General features: G+C 50.8%; 1 protein-coding gene and 1 long non-coding RNA gene across 3 annotated transcripts; both read left to right on the top strand.

The window, feature by feature from the left end:
• Positions 1 to 8894: 8894 nt before the first annotated feature.
• RELA (RELA proto-oncogene, NF-kB subunit) lies at positions 8895 to 17856 on the top strand. 2 transcript variants are annotated; one of them, XM_043451385.1, is made up of 11 exons: positions 8895 to 9260; positions 9862 to 9888; positions 9989 to 10140; positions 10286 to 10434; positions 11324 to 11415; positions 11806 to 11937; positions 12802 to 12906; positions 13118 to 13330; positions 15433 to 15513; positions 15601 to 15675; positions 16407 to 17856. In XM_043451385.1, the coding sequence occupies exons 1-11, from the start codon at positions 9254 to 9256 to the stop codon at positions 17051 to 17053; spliced, it is 1680 nt and encodes a 559-aa protein (XP_043307320.1). In that variant the 5' UTR covers positions 8895 to 9253; the 3' UTR covers positions 17054 to 17856. The 2 variants fall into 2 exon arrangements, with proteins under 2 accessions (XP_043307320.1, XP_043307319.1); XM_043451384.1 differs by having other exon boundaries at positions 9023 to 9260; positions 9989 to 10434.
• Positions 17857 to 18846: 990 nt separating this feature from the next.
• Positions 18847 to 20629, top strand: LOC122430638. The gene is made up of 3 exons (XR_006266359.1): positions 18847 to 18952; positions 19666 to 19733; positions 19961 to 20629. It is a non-coding gene; the product is annotated as an uncharacterized LOC122430638 (long non-coding RNA).
• The last annotated feature ends 12 nt before the right edge of the window (positions 20630 to 20641 follow it).

Here is a 20641-nt window from a genome sequence, read left to right as displayed (position 1 = left end):
ACTGAACTGAACTGAACTGATTCTTTTTCAAATTCTTTTCCCATTTAGGTTATTACAAAGTATTGAGCAGAGTTCCCTGTGCTGTACAGTTTAAGTACTTGTTGGTTATCTATTTTAAATACAGCAGTGTGTACATGTCAATCCCAAACTCCCAGTCTATCCTGCATATCTCTCTCCTTTGTGTAAGTTTCTTTTCAAATCTTTTGCTGTTTTTTTTTTTATCATTGATATGTAGGGATTCTTTATATATTCTGGATACAAGTACTTTTTCAGGTATTTGTGTTGCAAATATTTTCTAGTCATTTTATGAATAAGTCACAGAAAGAACACATGGAAAGTGTGGAGGAGAGGTAATATTTCAAAAGACAGTGGTGCTTCCCTGGTGGTCCAGGGGTTAAGAGTCCACCAGCCAATGCAGGGGACACAGGTTCAATCCCTGGTCCGGGAAGATCCGACGTGCTGCTGGTCAATTAAGCTTGTGCTCCACGACTGAGCCCACGTGCCGTAACTCCTGAAGTCTGCATGCCCTGGGCCTCTGCTCTGCAACGAGAAGAGTTGCTACAAGAGAGAGCCCACACAGCAATGAAGACCCAGCGCAGCAAAAATAAATAAATAAATAAGTAAATAAATAAATAAATCTTTTTTTAAAAAGACTGAAAGAGAGAGATGTAGTGGGCACTTCCGTGGTGGTCCAGTGGCTGACTCCGAGCTCCAAATGTAGGGGGCCTGGGTTTGATCCCTGGTCAGGGAACCTAGATTCCACATGTCACAAGAAAGAGCAAAGATCCTGTGTATTCTAACTAAGACCTGGCACAGCCAAATAAATACATGTTTTTAAAAAGGCTTTATTAAGTTAAATATGTATGTTTAATACGATCATCTCAATAGATGCAGAAAAAGCATTTGGCAAAATTTCATTAGCATGATAAAAACTCTCAGAAAAGTAGTAATAGAAAGGAACTTCCTCAACCTAATTAAAAGCCTCTAGAGAAAAACCTGCAGCAAACATGTTGCTTAATGGTGAAAGAGAATGCTTTCTTCCTAAGATCTGGAAAAAGACTGGGATGTTCACTTCTACCACTTTTATTCAGACGTGTACTGGAGGTTCCACCCAGTACAATAAAGTAAAAATGAAAAAAAGAAAAGAGATTAAAAGGCATCCTGCTATATGAACTGGAAAGGAAAAAGCAAAGATGCTTTTATTATAAACAATATGATCATCTGTGTAGAAAATCCTAAGAAATTTACCCTCTACACACACACAAAAAAAGTTACAAGAACTAAAATTCTTGTTCAGCAAGAGTTGCAGGATGCAACTCCAACAATAAATTTCTATATACTAGCAATAAGCAATCATAAATTTAAAATTTAAAAACAATTAAAATATCATAAAATATTGAAAACTTAGGAATAAATTTGACAAAATATGTGTAAGACCTATAAACTGAAAAATGCAAAACAATGCGTGAAGAAATTAAAGAAAACCTAAGTAAGGCTAGATATATACCTGAGATCATGGCTGAGAAACTTAATATCAAGATGTCAATGCTTAATATTAAGATGTCAGTGCTTAATATTAAGATGTCAATGCTCTCCAAATTGTAGAAATTAAGAAGCTGTATCCTAACACTTACAAGAAAATGCAAGGGATTTTAAAGAAAAGAGGAAAGTTGAAGGATTATAGTATCTAATTTCCAGATATAATGCAAAAGAAAAAAAAAAAGAACAAAAATAAAATCGAGGAACTTCCTTCACAGTCCAGTGGTTAAGACTCCCTGCTTTCACTGCAGGTGGCACAGGTTCAATCCCTGGTCAGGGAACTAACATCCCACAGGCCGAGTCTCCCAGGCAAAAGGAAACAAAAAAGATGTATTATAATGCCACAGTAATTGAGACTTTGTGGTATTAGCAAAAAACAAACATATATAGATACAAGCAACGGAACAGGGAGTCCAAAAGTACAGCCGTGTATATATATGGTCAGTTGGTGCCAAAGTAATTCAATGGAGAAAGAATAATTTTTTTCAAGAAGTGGTGTTGAAACAATTCAATAATTCTGTGAAAAACAGGAAAGGAAAAGAAAGAAGCAAGCTCTTACTCAATACCATGTGCAAAAGTTAACTCGAAATGGATTACAGACCCAAATGTAAGAGTTCAAACTATAAGGCTTCTAGAAAAAAATTGAAGAAAATCACAGTGGCCTTGAGTTTGGGAAAGATTTCTTTTTTAAAAAAAATTATCAAAATAGAAAAAAAAATAAAATGATCGAAGGGCTTTCCTGGTAGCTCAGTGGTAAAGAATCACCTGACAATGAAGGAGACATAGGTTTGATCCCTGATAGGGGAAGATTCCATGTGCTGTGAAGCAACTAAGCACCTTGGCCACAACTACTGAGCCTATACTCTAGAGCCCGGGAGCTGAAACTGCTGCGCCCACGTGCCCCAACTACTGAAGCCCTTGAGTCCCAGAGCCCGTGCTCCACAACAAGAAAAACCACCACGATGAGAAGCTGGTGCACCACAACTAGAGAGAAGCCCCTGCTTGCCGCAACTAGAGAAAAGCCTGTGGAGCAGTGAAGACCCAGCACAGTCAAAAATAAATAAATAAAAAATGTAAAACTCTTTAAAATTATTGAAGTGTTACAACATAACTTTAGTTTCAGGTGTACAACATCTTTGATATTTTTAAAGATGGTACACTATACAGAGTCATTATAAAATATTAACTATAGTCTGTGCTATGTATTACATCCTTGTGCCTTATTTATAAGTAGCAGTCTGTATTTCTTAATTCCCTTCACCTATTTCACCCCTCCTCCCACCCCTCCCCTCTAGTAACCACTAGTTTGTTCTCTGTATCTGAATCTATTTCTGTTTTGTCATATTTGTTTATTTGTTCTATTTCTTAGATTCTACATGTGAGTGAGAACATACAGTATTTGTCTTTGTCTGACCTATTTCACTAAGCATAATGCCCTCTACGTCCATCCATGTTGTTGCAAATAGTAAGATTTCATTCCTTCTGATGGCTGAGTAATATTCCATTATATATCACATCTTCTTTATCCATTCATCTGTAGATGGACTAAGATTTTTTAAACATGATACAAAAGGCATGTACTACAAAAGAAAAAATTGGACTTAAGCAAAATTAAAATATTTTATTCTGCTCAACTGGTAAAGAGTCAACCTGCAATGTAGGAGACTTGGGTTCGATCCCTGGGTTGGGAAGATCCCCTGGAGAAGGGAACGCCTACCTACTCCAGTGTTCTGGCCTGGAGAATTCCATGGGCTGTATAGTCCATGGGATCGCAGAGTTGGACACGACTGAGCGACTTTCACTTTCACTATTCTGCAAACCATACACTCAACAAAGGACTTGTATTTAGAATATAGAAAGTCATGTATAGTTCAAAAAGATCCACCAAATTTTTTTAAAAAGCAAAGATTTGAATAGATACTTCACTAAATAAGATACACAGACAGCAAATAAGCACATGAGAAGATTCTCAGAAAACCTCTGGCAAGACATCTACAGAGAAATAGAAAGTACAAATAAATAATGTAATGAATGAAAAGGGACACATAACTATAGTTACAGCAGATACTAAAAAGATAAGAAAGTTATCATCAACTTAATGCCAATAGATGTGAAAACTTAGGTAGAATAAATTCCTAGAAAAACCAGAACTTTTCAAAATTAACTCAGGAAAAGTCAAAATAGCCCTATAAATACTAATACAATTTTGTTACCAAAATTAGACAAGGCCCCCCCCAAAAGGAAAACTACAGCCACTTAATTTACAAACGTAGTTGCAAAACCTTCTCCTAAAATAACAATAAATCAAATTCAACAATGTAACACACTGTGATCAAGCTAGGTGGACCCCAAGAATGCAGGATAGTTTACTATTAGGAAATCTATGTCATACTCTGCATTTACAGATAAAGGAGAAAAATCATATGATCTCCATAGATACAAGAAAAACATTTAATAAAAATCAACACCCAGGGAATTCCCTGGAGCTCAGTGGTTATGGACTCGGTGCTTTCACTGCCAGGACTGGGTTGAATCCCTAGTTGGGGAAGTAAGAGTCACGAGCCCCACAGTGTGGCCAAAAAAGAAAAAAAAAAAAATCAACACCCATTTATCACAGACACTGTAAACTAAAACTAGAAAGGAGCTTTCTTAACTTGATAATGGATATGTACAACAACAACAACAACAGAAGACCCTAAAACTGAATATGACCCAAGAACAAAAACTATAAAAATATACTCTATATTTAATCCCATTATTGGTGGTAGAGTTAGTATCATTACCTCGAGCGTTTTGTCTACAGGATGAGACAGACCGAATGAATAACTGATGAGAACAGAGATTTTTTTATTGTAGTAAAATATACGTAATGTAAAATTTACCATTTTAGCTACTTTTAAGTGTACCATTCAGTGACACTAAGTACATTCACATTATTGTACCCCTGTGACCACCATCCATCTCCAGAATGTTCTTCCTCACTAACATAAACTCTGCCTCCATTAAATACAAACACCACATCGCCCCCCGCCCCACTGACCAGCCACTGAGAACCATTATTCTACTTCCCGCCCCTATGAATGTGACTATTCCAGGTACCTCATATACGTGGGATTGTGCAACATTTGTCCTTTGGTGTCTGCGTTAGGGACTTCCCTATAGCTCAGAAGGTAAAGAATCTGCCTGCGATGCAGGAGACCCAGGTTCCCTTCCTGGGTCAGGAAGATCCCCTGGAGAAGGAAATAGCAATCCACTCCAGTATTCTTGCTGGAGAATCCCATGGACAGAGGAGCCTGGTGGGCTGCAGTCCATGGGGTCACAAAGAGTCAGACATGATTAAGTGATTAACATACACACTATGTCACTTAGCCTAATGTCTTCAAGATTCATCCATGTTGCAGCATATGTCAGAGTTTCTCTCCCTTTTAAGGCTGAATGAGATACACACACACCACATTTTGTTTATCTGTGCATATGTCCATTCACAATTGGATTGCTTCTACCTTTTGGCTATTGTCAATAATGCTGCTATGAACACTGCTTTACAAATATCTGATTGAGTTCCTCCTTTTAGTTGTTCTGTGTTATACCCAGAGGTGGAATTGCTGGATCATATAGTAATTCTGTTTAATTTTGATAAATACTGTTTTCTATTTTCCACAGCACCTGTACCATTTTACACTCCTATCAATGATGTACAAAGAATCCAATTTCTCTACATTCTTAGCCACACTTGTAGTTCTGTTTTTCTGCTAATAGCCATCCTAATGAGTATGAAGTGGTATTTCATTGTAACTTTCAGTTGCATTTTCCTGATAGCTATTAGGTTGAGCATCTTTTCATGTGCTTATTAGTCATTTTTTATCTTCTTTGAAGAAATGTCTATTCAAGTTCATTGCCCATTTTTAAAATTGAGTTGTTTGGGGCTTCCCTGGTGGCTCAGTGGTAAAGGAATCTGCCTGCTACTGCAGGAAACACTGGTTCAATTCCTGATCCGGGAGGATCCCACATGCCTTGGAGCAACTAGGCCCATGTGCCACAATTACTGAGCCTGTGCTCTACAACAAGAGAAGCCACTGCAACGTGAATCCTGTGCACCACAACCGGAGAGTAGCCCCCGCTCTCTGAAACTGGAGAAAAGCCATTGTAGCAACGAAGACCCAGCACAGCCAAAAATAAATAAAATTATTAAAAAAAATAATAAATTGAGTTGTTTGGTTTTTTGGTTATTTTTTTTTTTCCCATTGATCGCCCAGTTTAGTGGCCACAGACTTGAAACAATATTAAACAGCCTTCTCCAGCTCCACGGGGGGTGGGTAAGCTGACATGTGCCCACCTCTCTGAGGACATCACCCACCAGAGATGCAACCAAGGGTGGGGATCCCTTGGTCTGAATCCAAGGCCACCTGTGATCCACCCAAAGCCCAGACCCCAGCCTCCTCCTGAAATTTGTTTTGAGAGATCCTTTCCAGTGGTCAGGTTCCACTCTCCCCTTCCCTCACTCTACCCCTCCTTCCCCGCTCCCCCCAGCTACAGAGAGCACCCTGCTGGAGCACTGAATGAGCCCCAGAACCCCTCTGTGTGCCAGGGGACTGGGGTGTGTGGGCAGGGGACTGACCAAGCTGCCGGGGGATATGCGGAGGGACTGACCAGTGCCGCTGTGGGGCCGGCCTATGTGTTGCAGGCTGAGGCCCTTGTTCATGTCTAGAAGTCCATTCTTGGGCCAGCAGCCCACGGCGAAGCTGTAAGCCTTTTTCAGGTTAATCCATTGCTTGAAGTAATCTGCTACCGGCAAGCCCAAGTACTGGCACTGTCCTGGGAGCATGACTTTTAAGTCCCAGTCTCCACAAGTGACAAAAATTGACTTGACGTTTGGATCTAAGAGGCCTTCCTTTGCCATCCACTCATTGACCCTCTCCAGCATTTGCTGCAGGCTTGGCTGACCATCCACCATGGCTTGAATAATCCCGGTGAGCTTTTAGGGAAGAAATTTTCATTTTAAGAACGCTGAGTTCCTCTAGGTGGGTTTCTGTAGTTCATCAAGTCATTATTAGGTGGTATTTTAAGGATGTGTAAGGACACAGCCACTCTATTTTATATTCCAGAAACTGTTTTTATATTAATCTGTTTTTTAATTGGGTGACAGCTGTTGCCTAGACTTCCCACGGTCTCTGTACAGAAGGGAGTAAGCTGTGGATGGACTATGGGCTGGACATACATGTGAAATGTAGACTCAATCTCCATGGTCTGGCCATTTAGCTTCAGGATGGGGAACTTGATGATTTCCTCCGCGCACCTGGTTATTGAGTTTTAAGAGTTATTTATATATTGTGGCCAATGATGGAACAATCTGAACTTCAGTAATAATTGTAATGGAATAAAGCACCTCATGCGTGCTCAGTTGTGTCTGACTCTTTGCCTGTCCCATGGACCATAACCTGCCAGGTTTCTCGGTCCGTGAAATTTTCCAGGCAAGAATACCAGAGTCGGTTGCCATTTTCTCCTCCAGGAGATCTTCCCGACGCACGGATCAAACTCACATTTCCTGCACTGGCAGGCAGATTCTTTACCACTGCAACATGTGGGGATCCCTAAAACACATGAAAAACGTTTAAATCCATGCATTCATTAAGATATTTTTTAAATGCTTATTAATTAACTTTGGAGGATGTTAAAGAACCAAGGCATTATTTTGAAAACTGATAAACAGAAATTCTATACCCTAATAATCACATTTAGATATATACCCAAGAAGAATTCTGGATATATGTAACAGGAGACACTTACAGGAATGTTCTGAACAACATTGTTTATAATAGCAATAAACTGGAAACCCAAATGGCCACCCTCAGGAGGAATAAATGAAAAACTGTGATATGTTTGCAGAATAGTACACAGTAGTAAAAAATTGAATGAACTATGAAACAGATGAATATTAGTAATGTGTTGAGTGAAAAATGTAAGTACCAAAGGACAACAAATAATACCATACTTTCTTACAGTTCAAAACTAAGCAAAAACAAACATCATTATGTAGGCATGTATATATGAGTACTTTTTTCTTAAAATTTTTTCTATTTAGAAAAATCAAAGGAATAACAAACACAGAACTGTGAATGATGGCACCCTAGACACCGGGATAAGGAGGGGATGAACAGGTGAGGAACGGGTAAGATGTAAGTCCTGATGCTTTTCCATCCAGCCTCTCGAGTTTTGCAATGGGTGCACTGGAACTCCTATTAATCGGAAAGTTACACATATCTAAATTTTAAAAGGAGGACCATGCTAGCATCAATGATGATTGTGTGTCATTAATCAAAGATTACAATTAATCCACTCTGTCTTCCTGACGACTGCCTCCTCAGAAAAAGTAAGGTGCCGTTTCTAATCCGGGGCAGCCACATGAGAAACCGAAATGAGTGGGAGGGGTGGTAACTGTTTTCACTTTTCTCTTCCTGTTTTTTTTGAGCCTGGGAAAGTAAGTCAGAATTTCCAATCTTTTCCAATTCCCACACGATTCCCTAATTTAGAACGAACTTAGAGAAAATAAAAAGCCTTCCTGCATCTGGGGAAGACTGCCGCCAGCCGTGGAGCATCCTCACTGTGGGATGAAGAATCCTCCCGGGGGCGGTGTGTGCTCCAGCCCCACCCCCAACCCGCTCGTACTTGCTTGTACGGGGCTCAGCCTTGGGGGACGATACCCTCGGCGAGGAGTCACAGGACAGTTAATTAGTGGAAATGCTTTGGGAAACTCTTGGACCCCAGCAGGAAGCCCTGGGAGGCGGTCGGGGGGAGGAGGGGCGGGTAAGGGAGTTCAAACGGAACAAAGGTGTCAGGCTGCAGAGATTTACCCCTGGGTGACGACCCCTGTCCACCCACTGCCCCCAAGGGCTGGCAGTGTGGATGATCTTAAACCGACGAGCCTGCGGGTACTGCGCGAGCGGACGCGGCGCGGAGCCTCTGATCACGCTAACGTGCAGCAGGCTCCGCGAAGACCACGATCCGAGCCAGGTGGAGAGGTCCAGGCCACTTCTCTTTTTCCTCGTTGCATCCAGACTGGGGTGGACGGGAAATTAAAAAGTGCTTTATGCGGCAACAACCATCAAGAAGCACTTTTATTGACTAGGAAACCGTGAAGAGTTGAGCCACCTGGCCTTTGCGGGCGAAGCAGGCCGGAGCCTTTCCCTGCGCGGGGCGGGCGGTCGAAGCCTGGAAGCCCTAGCTTGGCTCCAGACCGGCTCGGGGTGACATCACCAAACTCCTCCGATCGGCGGGAGGTGGCCCCCGAAATCCCCTAAAAACATAGTGAGTAATCGCAGGCCCCGCCCTCCAGGCGGGGCCCAGACTCGGGAGCGAGCCGAGCTGCCCCGCCAGCCCCGGGAGCGGCCTCCAGGGGGGCTGCCTCTCGGTTACCCGCGCGACGCGCGCTAGCTCCGGGTCGCCGGCAGCGGCGGCGCAAGCAGCCTATCCACCCTGCACGCGGCCTGCCCATCCTCCGCGCAGCGCGCGTTCGCCCCTGAACCTCTCCCGGTGGCGGCGGCGCCCGCGGCGGCGACGAGGGCGACGAAGACGTAGCACGCAGGCGCGGTCGGATTCCCGGCAGTGACGCGGCGGCGGGCGCGCGCGGCGCATTTCCGCCTCTGGCGAATGGCTCGACAGTAGCGCGCGCCGCGGGCCCAGCTGCGACCCCGGCCCCGCCCCCGGGACCCCGGCCATGGACGGTGAGGGCGCCCCCTGACCCCGCGGGGTGGCGGCGCTGGGGCCGCGGGGACCGCGGCAGGAGGCCCCTCGCCGCCTTCCGACCCTTCGTAGGCCGATGGGCGCTGCGCAGGGAGCGGCCGGCCGGATGGTGGCGCGGGGTGGGGCGGGCATCGGGGGTCTGACTCAGTTTCCCCCTGGGTGTGGGGTGTGGGGTGTTGGGGGGAGCGTTGACTCAGTTTCCCCCCGGGACCCGGGAGGTGGGGCGTGGGGAGTTCAAACTTAGTTTCCTTGTTAGGGGAGAATGTATCTGACTCAGTTTCCTCTCGGGATCGCGGGGCGGAGGGTTGGGGGGGGTGCCCTCCCTTAGTGTAACTTAATAGAAAAGGCCGTGACTCAGTTTCTTCTGGTGGAGGGAGGCCGCCATCCCTGGTTTCCCTCAGGAAAAGGGTGCTTCTGGCTCCCTTTCCCACGCCCCTAGTTTCCCTGAAGTTTCCAGGTAGCAGGCCCTGACTGAGTGTCCGAGAGGAGCCTGGCTCCCTCTCCTCACCGCGGGGAAGCAGGCCTTGCCTGGTGAGGACAGGATGTGGGCTCCTGCTGACCCTTGTCTCCCTCTCCTTTCAGACCTCTTCCCCCTCATCTTCCCCGCAGGTAAGTGGACCATCCTTTCTCAGTGGGTCGGGAGGAGCTCCCCAGGGTCAGGCGATGGGGTCAGCCGGCTGATGGGGGCTGGCCCGCCTGTCACCTGCAGAGCCGGCACAGGCCTCCGGCCCCTATGTGGAGATCATCGAGCAGCCCAAGCAGCGGGGCATGCGCTTCCGCTACAAGTGCGAGGGCCGCTCAGCCGGCAGCATCCCTGGCGAGAGGAGCACGGACACCACCAAGACCCACCCCACCATCAAGGTCAGCAGAGCCCCAGAGCGGGGGACCCAGAGTCAGAGGGCTGGGACTTGCTTCCAGCCCCTCCCCCCACCCCATCCCGAAATCTGTGCCTGCGAGTTCGGTCTGGAATTCCCGCCCTCTAGGGTGCTCTCTGTTCTTTGGACAGATCAATGGCTACACAGGGCCAGGGACAGTCCGCATCTCCCTGGTCACCAAGGACCCCCCTCACCGGCCTCACCCCCACGAGCTTGTGGGGAAAGACTGCCGGGATGGCTTCTATGAGGCTGAGCTCTGCCCCGACCGCTGCATCCACAGGTGAGCTCCTTAGGGGTGGCAGGGGGTGGTAGAAGGTGGTGATGACATGGGAATAGGAGAAGTGGGCAGTTATACTGCTGTTACAATGTTAATTGTTTCTGGACAGAGGGCAGAATTCCTCACTGCTTGCTCCCTCCCCAGCTTTGCAAGCTGATTCTTTTATTTTGAAATTGTGTATCTCCTCTCTCCAGTGGATAGGAGGAGCTCCACATAAGCTCTATGGCAAAGGTGTGGATCCCTAATCACCTCTGAACCCCTAACCCCTGTGGCTGGAGTGTCACATCTCTTGTAGTCAGAATGAAAGCCATTGAACCAACGGTCTCCCCTGAAGCTTATGTACTGGTTGACAGAGGCAGACCATAAATAAATGTACAAATAACTGAACAAGATACTGTTAGAAAGTCATCATTTCAGTGATGAAAATGAAGCAGTAATAGGTTGGAAGAATAGCCTGAGGTGGGGGAGGCGAAGGAGCTGGTCCCATTCCTTTGGACTGGGAGGTCAGAAAGGCCTCTTGAAAGTAAGACCTAAATGTGAGAAAGCAGAGAAGCACGGAAGGAACATGCCCAGCAGGATGAACAGGTGCAAAAAGCTTTGAAGTGCGAATGAGTGTCATGCCTTTGGAGAGGGGAAAAGAAGGCCCTGGGGCAGAGGGTCGGGAGCTGGCAGGGACTGTGGCTGGGGCCAGGCGGCAGGGCACAGGGCCTTGTCAGGCAAAGTAAGTAAGGAGTGGCTTTCATCGTGGCACAGTTGGCGGGGGGCAGCATTCAGGGGGGTTAAGAACGGAGTGATCACCTGGTGAGTGGGTGGGGATAAGGGGCAGAGTGGGCAAGGCAGGAGGGCCCACGCTCTGCTGGAGATAGTGGAGCTTATGCCTGGGGTGCCTCAGCTTTCAGAACCTGGGGATCCAGTGTGTAAAGAAGCGGGACCTGGAGCAGGCCATCAGCCAGCGCATCCAGACCAACAACAACCCCTTCCAAGGTGAGGGCGGCGACGGCAGAGGCCTGGGCCTGCCTGGAGCACCTCCCGCTGCTGTACCCTTCTGAGGCCACCTTGCTCTCACGTGTCCCTCACTGGCCAAGATGCAGTGCCCGTTCAGTACATACTCCCGTTCAGTACATTTTGCCATTGGAGAAACAGACGGAGAGCGGGGACGTAGGGGACATGACATCCAGGGTCACAGGTGGAGTCAGTGATGGGTCTAGAACCTTCCCACTGCCCTCCTCTAGGACTCCTGCTATTTCACACACCTTCCAACAGCCCTCCCAGCCCAGAGCTACCCGCACACCCAGCTCCTCCCGCCCAGCTCCATCCCCTGCCCCCGGCCCCATCCCCGGCCCAGGCTCTCCTGACCATTGGTTTTTCTGACAGTTCCCATAGAAGAGCAGCGCGGGGACTATGACCTGAATGCTGTCCGGCTCTGCTTCCAGGTGACAGTGCGGGACCCAGCAGGCAGGCCCCTCCGCCTGGTGCCTGTCCTCTCTCATCCCATCTTTGACAACCGTGAGTGGTCAGGGAGGCGCAGGAAGGGGAGAGGGGTGGGCCTGTGAGGAGGAAGGGAGAGGTGGGGAGGGGTGACCTGCAAGAGTTGCTCTGACTTCGTCCAGTCACCCAGCATAGCCATCATCCCCTCTGTGCCCAGCGCTGTGCTGATCAAAAAGACGAGTCAGAGGAAATCCCAAATCTGCCGTCAAGGTGCAGCGTCCAGGCTGGCAGGGAGTCGGATGGGAGATAGGCATTTCCAGCCCATGACGAGAGGATGGTGTGCCCAGAACTGTACTGACGACTCCAGGAAATGAACTTCCAGGAACGAGATAATGTTAGAAACTAAGAATTCAATGAGGAAAGCTCACAGGAAGTTTACAGATGGATTGGGCTGACATTGGTCAACTGCAGTTTTAAAGTAGCAAGTAGGATACATGAAAATAAAAAGGCTTTGGAGCCCCAACGCCGGAAAACCAGGATGAACCAGTGTGTAGGGGGGTGGGGGACTCAGGAGGGAAGGATTCATTGCCAAAGCAGGTATGAGTGGGTCTTGAATACTGCCTGGGTCAGGTGGAGAAACAGCAGTTGTGATCACTTTGGTTCTCGTAGGACTGTATGCAGAGATGTTTACCTTTTGTGTGTGGTTATGTTCTTCAGGCCTAGAGCAGAGCTGGGCACAGAGTAGGTGCCAGTAGATAAAGAGTTGCTGAATTGGTTGGTGTGAGGAGCCAATTGGAATGGTTGAACCTTGGCTGCAGAGGTGTAGCCAGCACACCCTGGACAACCTTGACCCTGGGCTGGGCAGGAGCCTTCTTTTCCTGCAGGTCAGCCCGGGAGACCGCCGGTGGTTCAGGGCTTCCTTCCTTATTCCCACACCCTCAGGCGCCCCCAACACCGCCGAGCTCAAGATCTGCCGGGTGAATCGGAACTCTGGGAGCTGCCTTGGCGGGGACGAGATCTTCCTGCTATGTGACAAGGTGCAGAAAGGTACACAGCCGGAAGGAGGGCTGGACCCAGGAGCAGGAGGTGAGGGGCAAGGCTGAGCAGATGCACTAAGTGTTAGAGAGCTGGTTTAAGCACTGTCCCCAACTCCTTGGGGACAGCAGGGCCATGCATCTCTAGAGGCAAGTATCGGCAATTGCAGGGGGCGGCGGGCTGGGGGAGCTGAGCACCCACGCAGCCACCGTGTCTCCTGCAGAGGACATCGAGGTGTATTTCACGGGACCAGGCTGGGAGGCCCGAGGCTCCTTTTCACAAGCTGATGTGCACCGGCAAGTGGCCATTGTGTTCCGGACGCCGCCCTACGCGGACCCCAGCCTGCAGGCCCCTGTGCGTGTCTCCATGCAGCTGCGGCGGCCTTCCGATCGGGAGCTCAGTGAGCCCATGGAATTCCAGTACTTGCCAGACACAGGTACCCAGCTGGGCAGGGGAGCAGCAGGGTCTGGGCTCCAGCCAGTGGGAGTGAGGCCGGGCTGGATGCCACAGCTGTGGGTGAAGGTCAGAAGCTGGGGTTGGGCAGAGATTTCCATAGTAATCAGACTCTTCTCACCTCATTTAATAATGAAACCCAAGACTTACTGAGCTCTTGTGACATGTGTGACCCTATTCCAGGCACATCAGTGAATTACCTGATTTTATTCTCTCATGAACCTCTCGAGGTGGGAGATAGCATCTAACTTGCTTGAGGTCACATAGCTAGTGAGTTATAGACCCAGACCTCATTTGAACCCAGGCCGTCTGGCTCCAGGGACCTGTTGCCTCACTGTATCTGTACTTATCACCACCACACAGCCATGGTGTGGTCAGGGCTTTCGGGCATCTGCTCAAATAGGAACAGCCAAAGTGATCCTTTATCTGAAGCCTGTCATCCAGCCTGAAAGTGTGTCCTGCCCTGGGAACTGTCTAACAGAGTCTGGAAAACAAGGCCTGAAATGGCCATCAGGTCATTCCACCAGATGAGGACTGAGTGTCTACTCGGCACCAGGCTCTGTGCCAGGTATTCTCAATATAAAGATGAATAAGACATGTTCCCTGCCCTTTGGGAGCTCGGTTACATGAGGAAGACACACATGCAAAACAGAGCCTTACATCACAGAATGACGCGCGAAACAGCGAGGTGTGTGCAGAATGCTGTGGGAACTGGGACCGGCTGCGTGGAGGAGGTAGCGTTTAGGTTGGAGAAAGACCCAGAAGCGCATTTTCTAGGCGGGTGGAGCGGAAGGGCCGGGAGAGGGCATAGCACGTTTGGGGACAGCTTTGTGGCAGTTGGGCGGTGAGCAGGCCCCGGCAGAAGGGCCCTGAAGGTTGGACTTGCATTCATCCAGGGTCACATCCTAAGGCCTCGGGAGCCACCAAAGGTTTCTGAACAGAGAAGTGATGTGAGCAGGTCTGGAAGCAGCGTGCAGAGGATCTGAGAGGGGGGACATGAGGTGGGGAGGTTTTGGAAGATGTTCCAGTCGTTCCGGGAGAGAAGGTGCTGTGTGAACCTCACAGACGGAAGGCACGAGACAGTCTCCCCCACCGCTGGCCGCCTCCGGGACCCTGAGCCCCACGGGCCCTTTGTGTCCTCCTGGGAATCTGTGCTCTAGCTGTTGCCTCTGCTCGGAATGCTTGGCCCCCGGATCTTCACATGGTGGGCTCACACCAGTGCTTCCCTGGACCTCTAAACTAGATTGCTTGACCTTACTTCTGGTGCTGTTACATCACCCTGGGTCTCCTCCTCAGAGCTCCTATCACTTGTGTCAATGCCCCTCTGTCACTTGGATGTTACAGCTTTGGGGAACAGGAACCTTGTCTGCTTACTCAGGGCCATACTTCCAGTGGCTCAAATAGAGCCTGGCACGCAAGTGCGTGGTGAATGTGTGTCTAGAGGGTGAATGGTGGGGAGTGAGAAAGAGGAAGCTGCTGAGGATGTGTCCAAGGTTTGGGAACAGGGCACAGAGGTAGGGCGGGAACACCGAGGGCGAAAGAGCCAGGATCAGGTGTTTGAGGTGAGACGGTGACGTTGGCTTTGGGCTCTTGACATCGAATGCTTTGGGCTTATCCAAGTGCTGCAGTAGTTAGAGAGTTCAGAAAGCTCCAGACTGAACTTGGAAACCATCAGATAGAAGATTAAGAGTCTGTTGAAGTCTTAAGCCAGCCTGTCATACCTGGGCTGCCCCAGAGAGCAGAGAGCGCAGTACCAGGCCTGGTCAGGGCTGGATGGGAGCAGGGACATCAGCCGTGCAGGTGACAGAAGCCTGAGGTGGGACCCTGTGACAGCTGCTGGCCCCTGATTTGGGGGCACCCAGGTGGCCTTTGGAGGGCAGATTCAGCTAACGGAGGTCTTCTCAAAAAAGTCATGCCACTCTTATAATTGCGGAGTGTCACAGAGTTGTGCAGCTCTACTCATTGGCTGAGGTTTGGAGAAACGGTCTTAGGAAAGTTTGTCCTCTCGCCTACCTCCTGAGGGTCCTTTGGGAGCTTTGGGGGTCTACTGGTACAAGGACCCATTTCCCTCCCTTGCTTTCCCAGACGATCGTCACCGGATTGAGGAGAAGCGCAAAAGGACATACGAGACCTTCAAGAGCATCATGAAAAAGAGCCCTTTCAATGGTAAGAGGGGGCGGCGGGAGAATCAGAGAGCAGTGGGCAGAGAGGGGACCCTGGACACCAAGAACTGACCCAGCTTTCACCCCACAGGACCCACCGACCCCCGGCCTCCGACCCGGCGCATCGCTGTGCCTAACCGCAGCTCAGCCTCCATCCCCAAGCCAGGTGAGGATTTCCTTAAGGTCATTACACCGGAACTGTAGGCTCAAATCTGTTCTGCCCGTGGTTTTGACACCTCTTGGAGGGAGTCGAGCAGTCAGTCTCACCAGCAGGTGTCTGAAGCCTGCTCTCTGTTGGGCTCCTGTTTCTCAGGGTCTGAGCTTTGGTGGCCTAAAATCAGAACCAGCTGGGAAGCGGTGAAGATGCCGGTTCCCGGGCCCCTTACAGACCTGGGGAATCAGGCTTGGGAGGTGTGTCCCAGGAACCAGCACCCTCCTGGGGATGAGAACCCCTGTGGTGTTGGTTAAACCCACACTGGATGCCTTGAGATGCAGAAGTTTCAAAAATGCAGTCTCTGCTCTCAGCTTTCCATTAAAGTGGGGCAACCAAAAAGTCACCTCTGAAGCAGCAAAACAGCACACTGTATGTGCTGCTGTGTGTCTCAGAGAAGAAGGAAGAGGCACTGCTCCCTGCCGGCTGCTCGGGTACAAGGCTGTGCCCGCTCTGAAAGCATCCCTTCCTCTAAAGGCTGTGAGAGCTCTGTGGGCTGGGGTAGACAGGCAGGGCTCCACGGAGGTGAGCCTGGAACTGGGCCCTACAGGGGAGGCCGACTGGGTAAGAGGAGGGTGCACCACAGGCAAGGGCTGAGCCTCAGCACCCGAGGCAGCAGCTGGGGCAGAGGATGGGGGCCGCCTCCGAGGCTTTCTCTGACCCCTGCCTCTCTTTCTCTTCTCCAGCTCCCCAGCCCTATTCCTTTACGCCATCTCTCAGCACCATCAACTTTGAGGAGTTTTCCCCCATGGTCTTTCCTTCTGGGCAGATCCCAAGCCAGACCTCGGCCTTGGCACCAGCCCCCAACCCGGTCCTGACCCAGACCCCAGTCCTGGCCCCAGCCCCAGGCATGGCATCAACCCCGGCCCCGGCCCCAGCCCCAGGCATGGCATCAACCCTGGCCCAGGCCCTAGCCCCAGGCCTGGCTCAGGCTGTGACCCCGCCTGCCCCCAAGACCAACCAGACTGGGGAAGGGACACTGACAGAGGCCCTGCTGCAGCTGCAGTTTGATACCGATGAAGACCTGGGGGCTCTGCTTGGCAACAACACTGACCCTGCCGTGTTCACAGACCTGGCATCTGTCGACAACTCTGAGTTTCAGCAGTTGCTGAACCAGGGTGTACCCATGGGCCCCCACACAGCTGAGCCCATGCTGATGGAGTACCCTGAGGCTATAACTCGCCTGGTGACAGGGTCCCAGAGGCCCCCTGACCCAGCTCCCACTCCCCTGGGGCCCCCTGGGCTCACCAATGGTCTCCTCTCAGGGGATGAAGACTTCTCCTCCATCGCGGACGTGGACTTCTCAGCCCTCCTGAGTCAGATCAGCTCCTAAAGGGGTGACACTGCCCTGCCCAGAGCAGTGGGTTAGCAAGGGATTGAAGCCCTCCCAAAGCACACACTTACGGATTCTGGGAGGGTGTGCTCCAGTTGCCCTCAGCTTCTTTGGGTGATGTCTTCCTGGGGAGGGGGGGTGCATTTTATTCTTTTATTGGCAGTATCTCTCTCTCTCTCTTTTTGGAGGTGCTTAAGCAGAAGCATTAACTTCTCTGGAAAGGGGAGAGCTGGGAAGACTCAGACTCTTCCATCCCTTCTCCTGATGTTTGGCTCCAGGCTCTACAGAAAATTCTGGGGTCCCCCAACGCCACCCTCCAGCTTCTAGTACTCTCCTAGAGAGATGGGTAGGCTGGAGCTATGGCCTTGGAGGCCACAAAGCCTTATTACAAGTGTCTTCCTCAAATTGTAGATTCATTTATACCTTGAGGCAAAATAATGCCCCTGTTACTCGCCCCTTTCTGGTGCTGGCATTCTTTGTGCCTAACTACCAGCCTTTGAGGGCCTGGCCTTCCCAGCCTGCAGAGGTCTCTGCCAGCTCTTCCCTTGCTGGGCTGTGGTTGAAGGGGACTGGTGGGGCAGTATTGGCCCTGTCCAAGATCCAGGGAGGTTCTCTTTGAGACTGCTCTGTTCCTCCTTTTCTCAAGTGCCTTAATAGTAGGGCAAGCTGTTCAGAGTCAGGGGGAGAGCAGGCTGGCTGCTCTCTCCAGTCAGGAGGCTCAGTTTTTACTGAAGAATCAAAGCATTTATAGACTATTGCTTTTTCTACTCTGAACTAATAAATTTGTTGCCATGCTGGCTAGAGATTTGTCTTCTTTGAGCACACTCTTTGCTGGTCATTTCAGGCTGGATGTTGGTGATACAGAGTTGGAGGCACATATTTGCTGGAGGAATACATTGCCACTGGGGAGCTTGCAGCCCACGGACATCCGTGGAAACTCCTAGCTACCAGCCAGTGGATGAAAGCAGGCGGCTGTGGGGGGCGAGGGGAAGTCCCAGCCTAGCGAGAGCCCGGCTGGACCCAGGAGTTGTGGGGATGGAGCATTTTCAGGAAGGGCTTCACGGAGGCCACGCTAGCTTCAGGTCTATACATCAGAAGAAGGGCTAGCCAGCATTTATAGGTAAGGGGGGTAAGAGACCATGTTGGAAATTCCAATTCGATGGGCCAGCCTGTAAAAGAGAAAGAACGCTCGGCTAAGAGGTTTGGATTTCATCTCTTAAGTGGTTGGGGAGGGAGGTGTCACATCAGTTGGGGAAAGGGAGGTGCCAGGTGAAGGTCTGTCCTTTCATACCCTGCCCTGGGAGGACCAAGGAAATCTTATATCCGAAGCCGCCTCCTCTCCACCACCGCGCACGGCCCAGGAGTCCTGAACAAAAACCAAGCCACGGCCCAGCCGGACATACTTCCGTTTTGTCTCGACGCACGCGCAATAAAGCAGAGTCAGCCACCGGCCCTAGTGAGCGAGGGCCTGCCTTCCCGAGTGCGCATGCGCACAGATAGCTTTCTACAACGGGGCGGCCAGGCGGTGCGGTTCGGAAAAAGCCCGTCCTGAGGCCGATGGCGTCGCAGGGTTGCGGGAGGGTGAAGGCAGGAGCACCCAGGTATTAGTGAGACGTTGCTGCACATCTAGCGAGTCCCCTGGGAACACAGGAGGCCCAGGGTGCAGGCTCCGATGGCGTCTACGAGAAAAGATGCCAGCCGGCGGCGGAATGTTGGGGAACCGGAAAGCATCTAGCGACTCGTGCTGCGCTGCGGCGTTTCTGTCGGGGGGGCGGGGTCTGAAGCAGGTGGGCCACCCTAGGGCCTGGCCAAGCGGTACTTACGCCCGAGGGGAGGGACCCAAAAGCCGTGGCCGGGTCAGGACCCGGGCGGACAAACCCGCCGGCAGTGCGTGGGGAGGTGAGGTTTGCAGCTGCTGCGCTGCGGGCGGGGCCAGGGCGAGCGCCTGGAAGGACCTGGTGGGATGGGAAGACTCCTCACAGGAGGAAACTGATGGCCCAAACTGCCTGCAATGTCGCCAACCTGATGCCCGGAGGGAATTAGTGAGTTCGGGTCCTCCACCTCAGGCTGTGCCTCGCTCTTCTCGGCTTCCCCAGTGTCCTGAAGTGACCTCCCGTGCTTCCCCGAAAGCCCTCTCCTGGCCCTTCCCACATTCCCTGAGTGACCTCATCATGCCCATGGCTCACCAGTCCCAAATCTTTGTCTCCAGTTCAGACTTATCTCTCCTGTGCACCCGCCCTCTGGACATCTCACCCTGACATCCCTCAGGTCTTTCAAAATCTCGAGGACCCTAGCCATCCCTGGTCTGCGCTTTCCCCTCAGTCATGGCCTTACCAGCCTCCAGGGCTCCAGTCAGAAACCTGGCCACCTCCGTGGATTCTGCACCTTCTCCCCTAGCAACTCGAGTTCACTTCCTCACTTGGTCCTGGCAAATGTGCCCTGTTCTCCCCATCCCCACGGCTATTCCCTAGTTTAAGCTACCACCTTGCCCACTGGGGCTGCTACTACAGCTGCCTCCCTGGCCTTACCTTCTCTGTAGGGCTCTGACACCCAAATCTCATCACCCTCCCTTTGAACATCTACCCACCCATCACCAGACCCGTTTTCTGCAGACTCACAGCCAGAGAGTAACCAGAGCCGTCCACCCTGCCTGTGAGGGCTCCTCACTACAGTCCACCAGGTGAGAGCTGGGACTCAGGGCTGGCAACCCCAGTGCTCCCATTCACAGCCCTTTCTGATTCAGCTCCAGCCTCCTTGACCCTGGGTCCCTGCAAAAGCCAATTCCAGTCCAGTAGGCCCCCAACTGGTCCTACCCAGGATACCCTTGACTTCTCTATCTCGTGAACAGGACAGTGAACCTCTGAAATTCACATTACCTCCTCCTGATACCCTGACCCTGTTTTTCAGAGCCTGACTCATCCTGCCAAAGCCTATGTCGGTGGCCTGGGTCTCAGCAGGGTTGGACAAGGCATGTGATGCTAGGCAAGTCAGTGCCCTGTCTGAGCCTCAGATCCCGAAAACAAAGAGTTTAGACACAATCTAAGTTTGGACCTGCTGATGCCACTCATGGGAAAGAGCCCAGCCTGGTGAGGAACAAGGGGTCAGAGGCTGGTGAGGAGGAAAGTGAGTCGGAGACATGGAAACATCTCCCCGGCAGCTAAGGCAAAGAAGCTCCTACCTCTGGAACTGGGCCCTGCAAGATCTGGCCAGGTGACTGAGGAGTGCCAGGCTTGGGGGCTCAGTGTCTGCAGAGAGGAGAGGACTTCCTGTACTGGGGGCAGGGCCTTTAAAGGGGTGCATGGTCAGCACCTTCCCTCCCCTGCCCAGCAGGTCCACTCTCTGCCTCTGATCTCAGCCCCTCGGGTTTGGTTCCAGGGCAAGGGCCTGGCCCCTACAGTTAAGCAGAATTGGTACAGAGTGTGGTGACTTGCTTCCCAACAGACCAAATAAATGTTTGTGGGACAGAAGAGAAGGAATGGCCTAGCCTCAGAGAAGCCCCGGTTTGTGGCAGCCCAGCTCTGAACCAGCGTCCCCAGGGCTTCCCTAACCAGTCTCGGGAGCTTGGCCAGAGCCTATGGGAGCAAAACC

Source organism: Cervus canadensis, chromosome 29, assembly GCF_019320065.1.
Source record: "Cervus canadensis isolate Bull #8, Minnesota chromosome 29, ASM1932006v1, whole genome shotgun sequence".
NCBI classification, from domain to species: Eukaryota; Metazoa; Chordata; class Mammalia; order Artiodactyla; family Cervidae; genus Cervus; species Cervus canadensis.
Note: the sequence above shows the minus strand (reverse complement) of the source record. Positions and strands in the feature narration are given on the sequence as shown.

Bases quoted from the DNA above. Each gene is read 5' to 3' on its own strand.
- RELA (XM_043451384.1), top strand. From the start codon at position 10,013: ATGTGGAGATCATCGAGCAGCCCAAGCAGCGGGGCATGCGCTTCCGCT. The intron at 11,938-12,801 runs GTGAGTGGTCAG...CCACACCCTCAG, and splicing joins TCATCCCATCTTTGACAACC to GCGCCCCCAACACCGCCGAG. The intron at 15,514-15,600 runs GTAAGAGGGGGC...TTCACCCCACAG, and splicing joins GAAAAAGAGCCCTTTCAATG to GACCCACCGACCCCCGGCCT.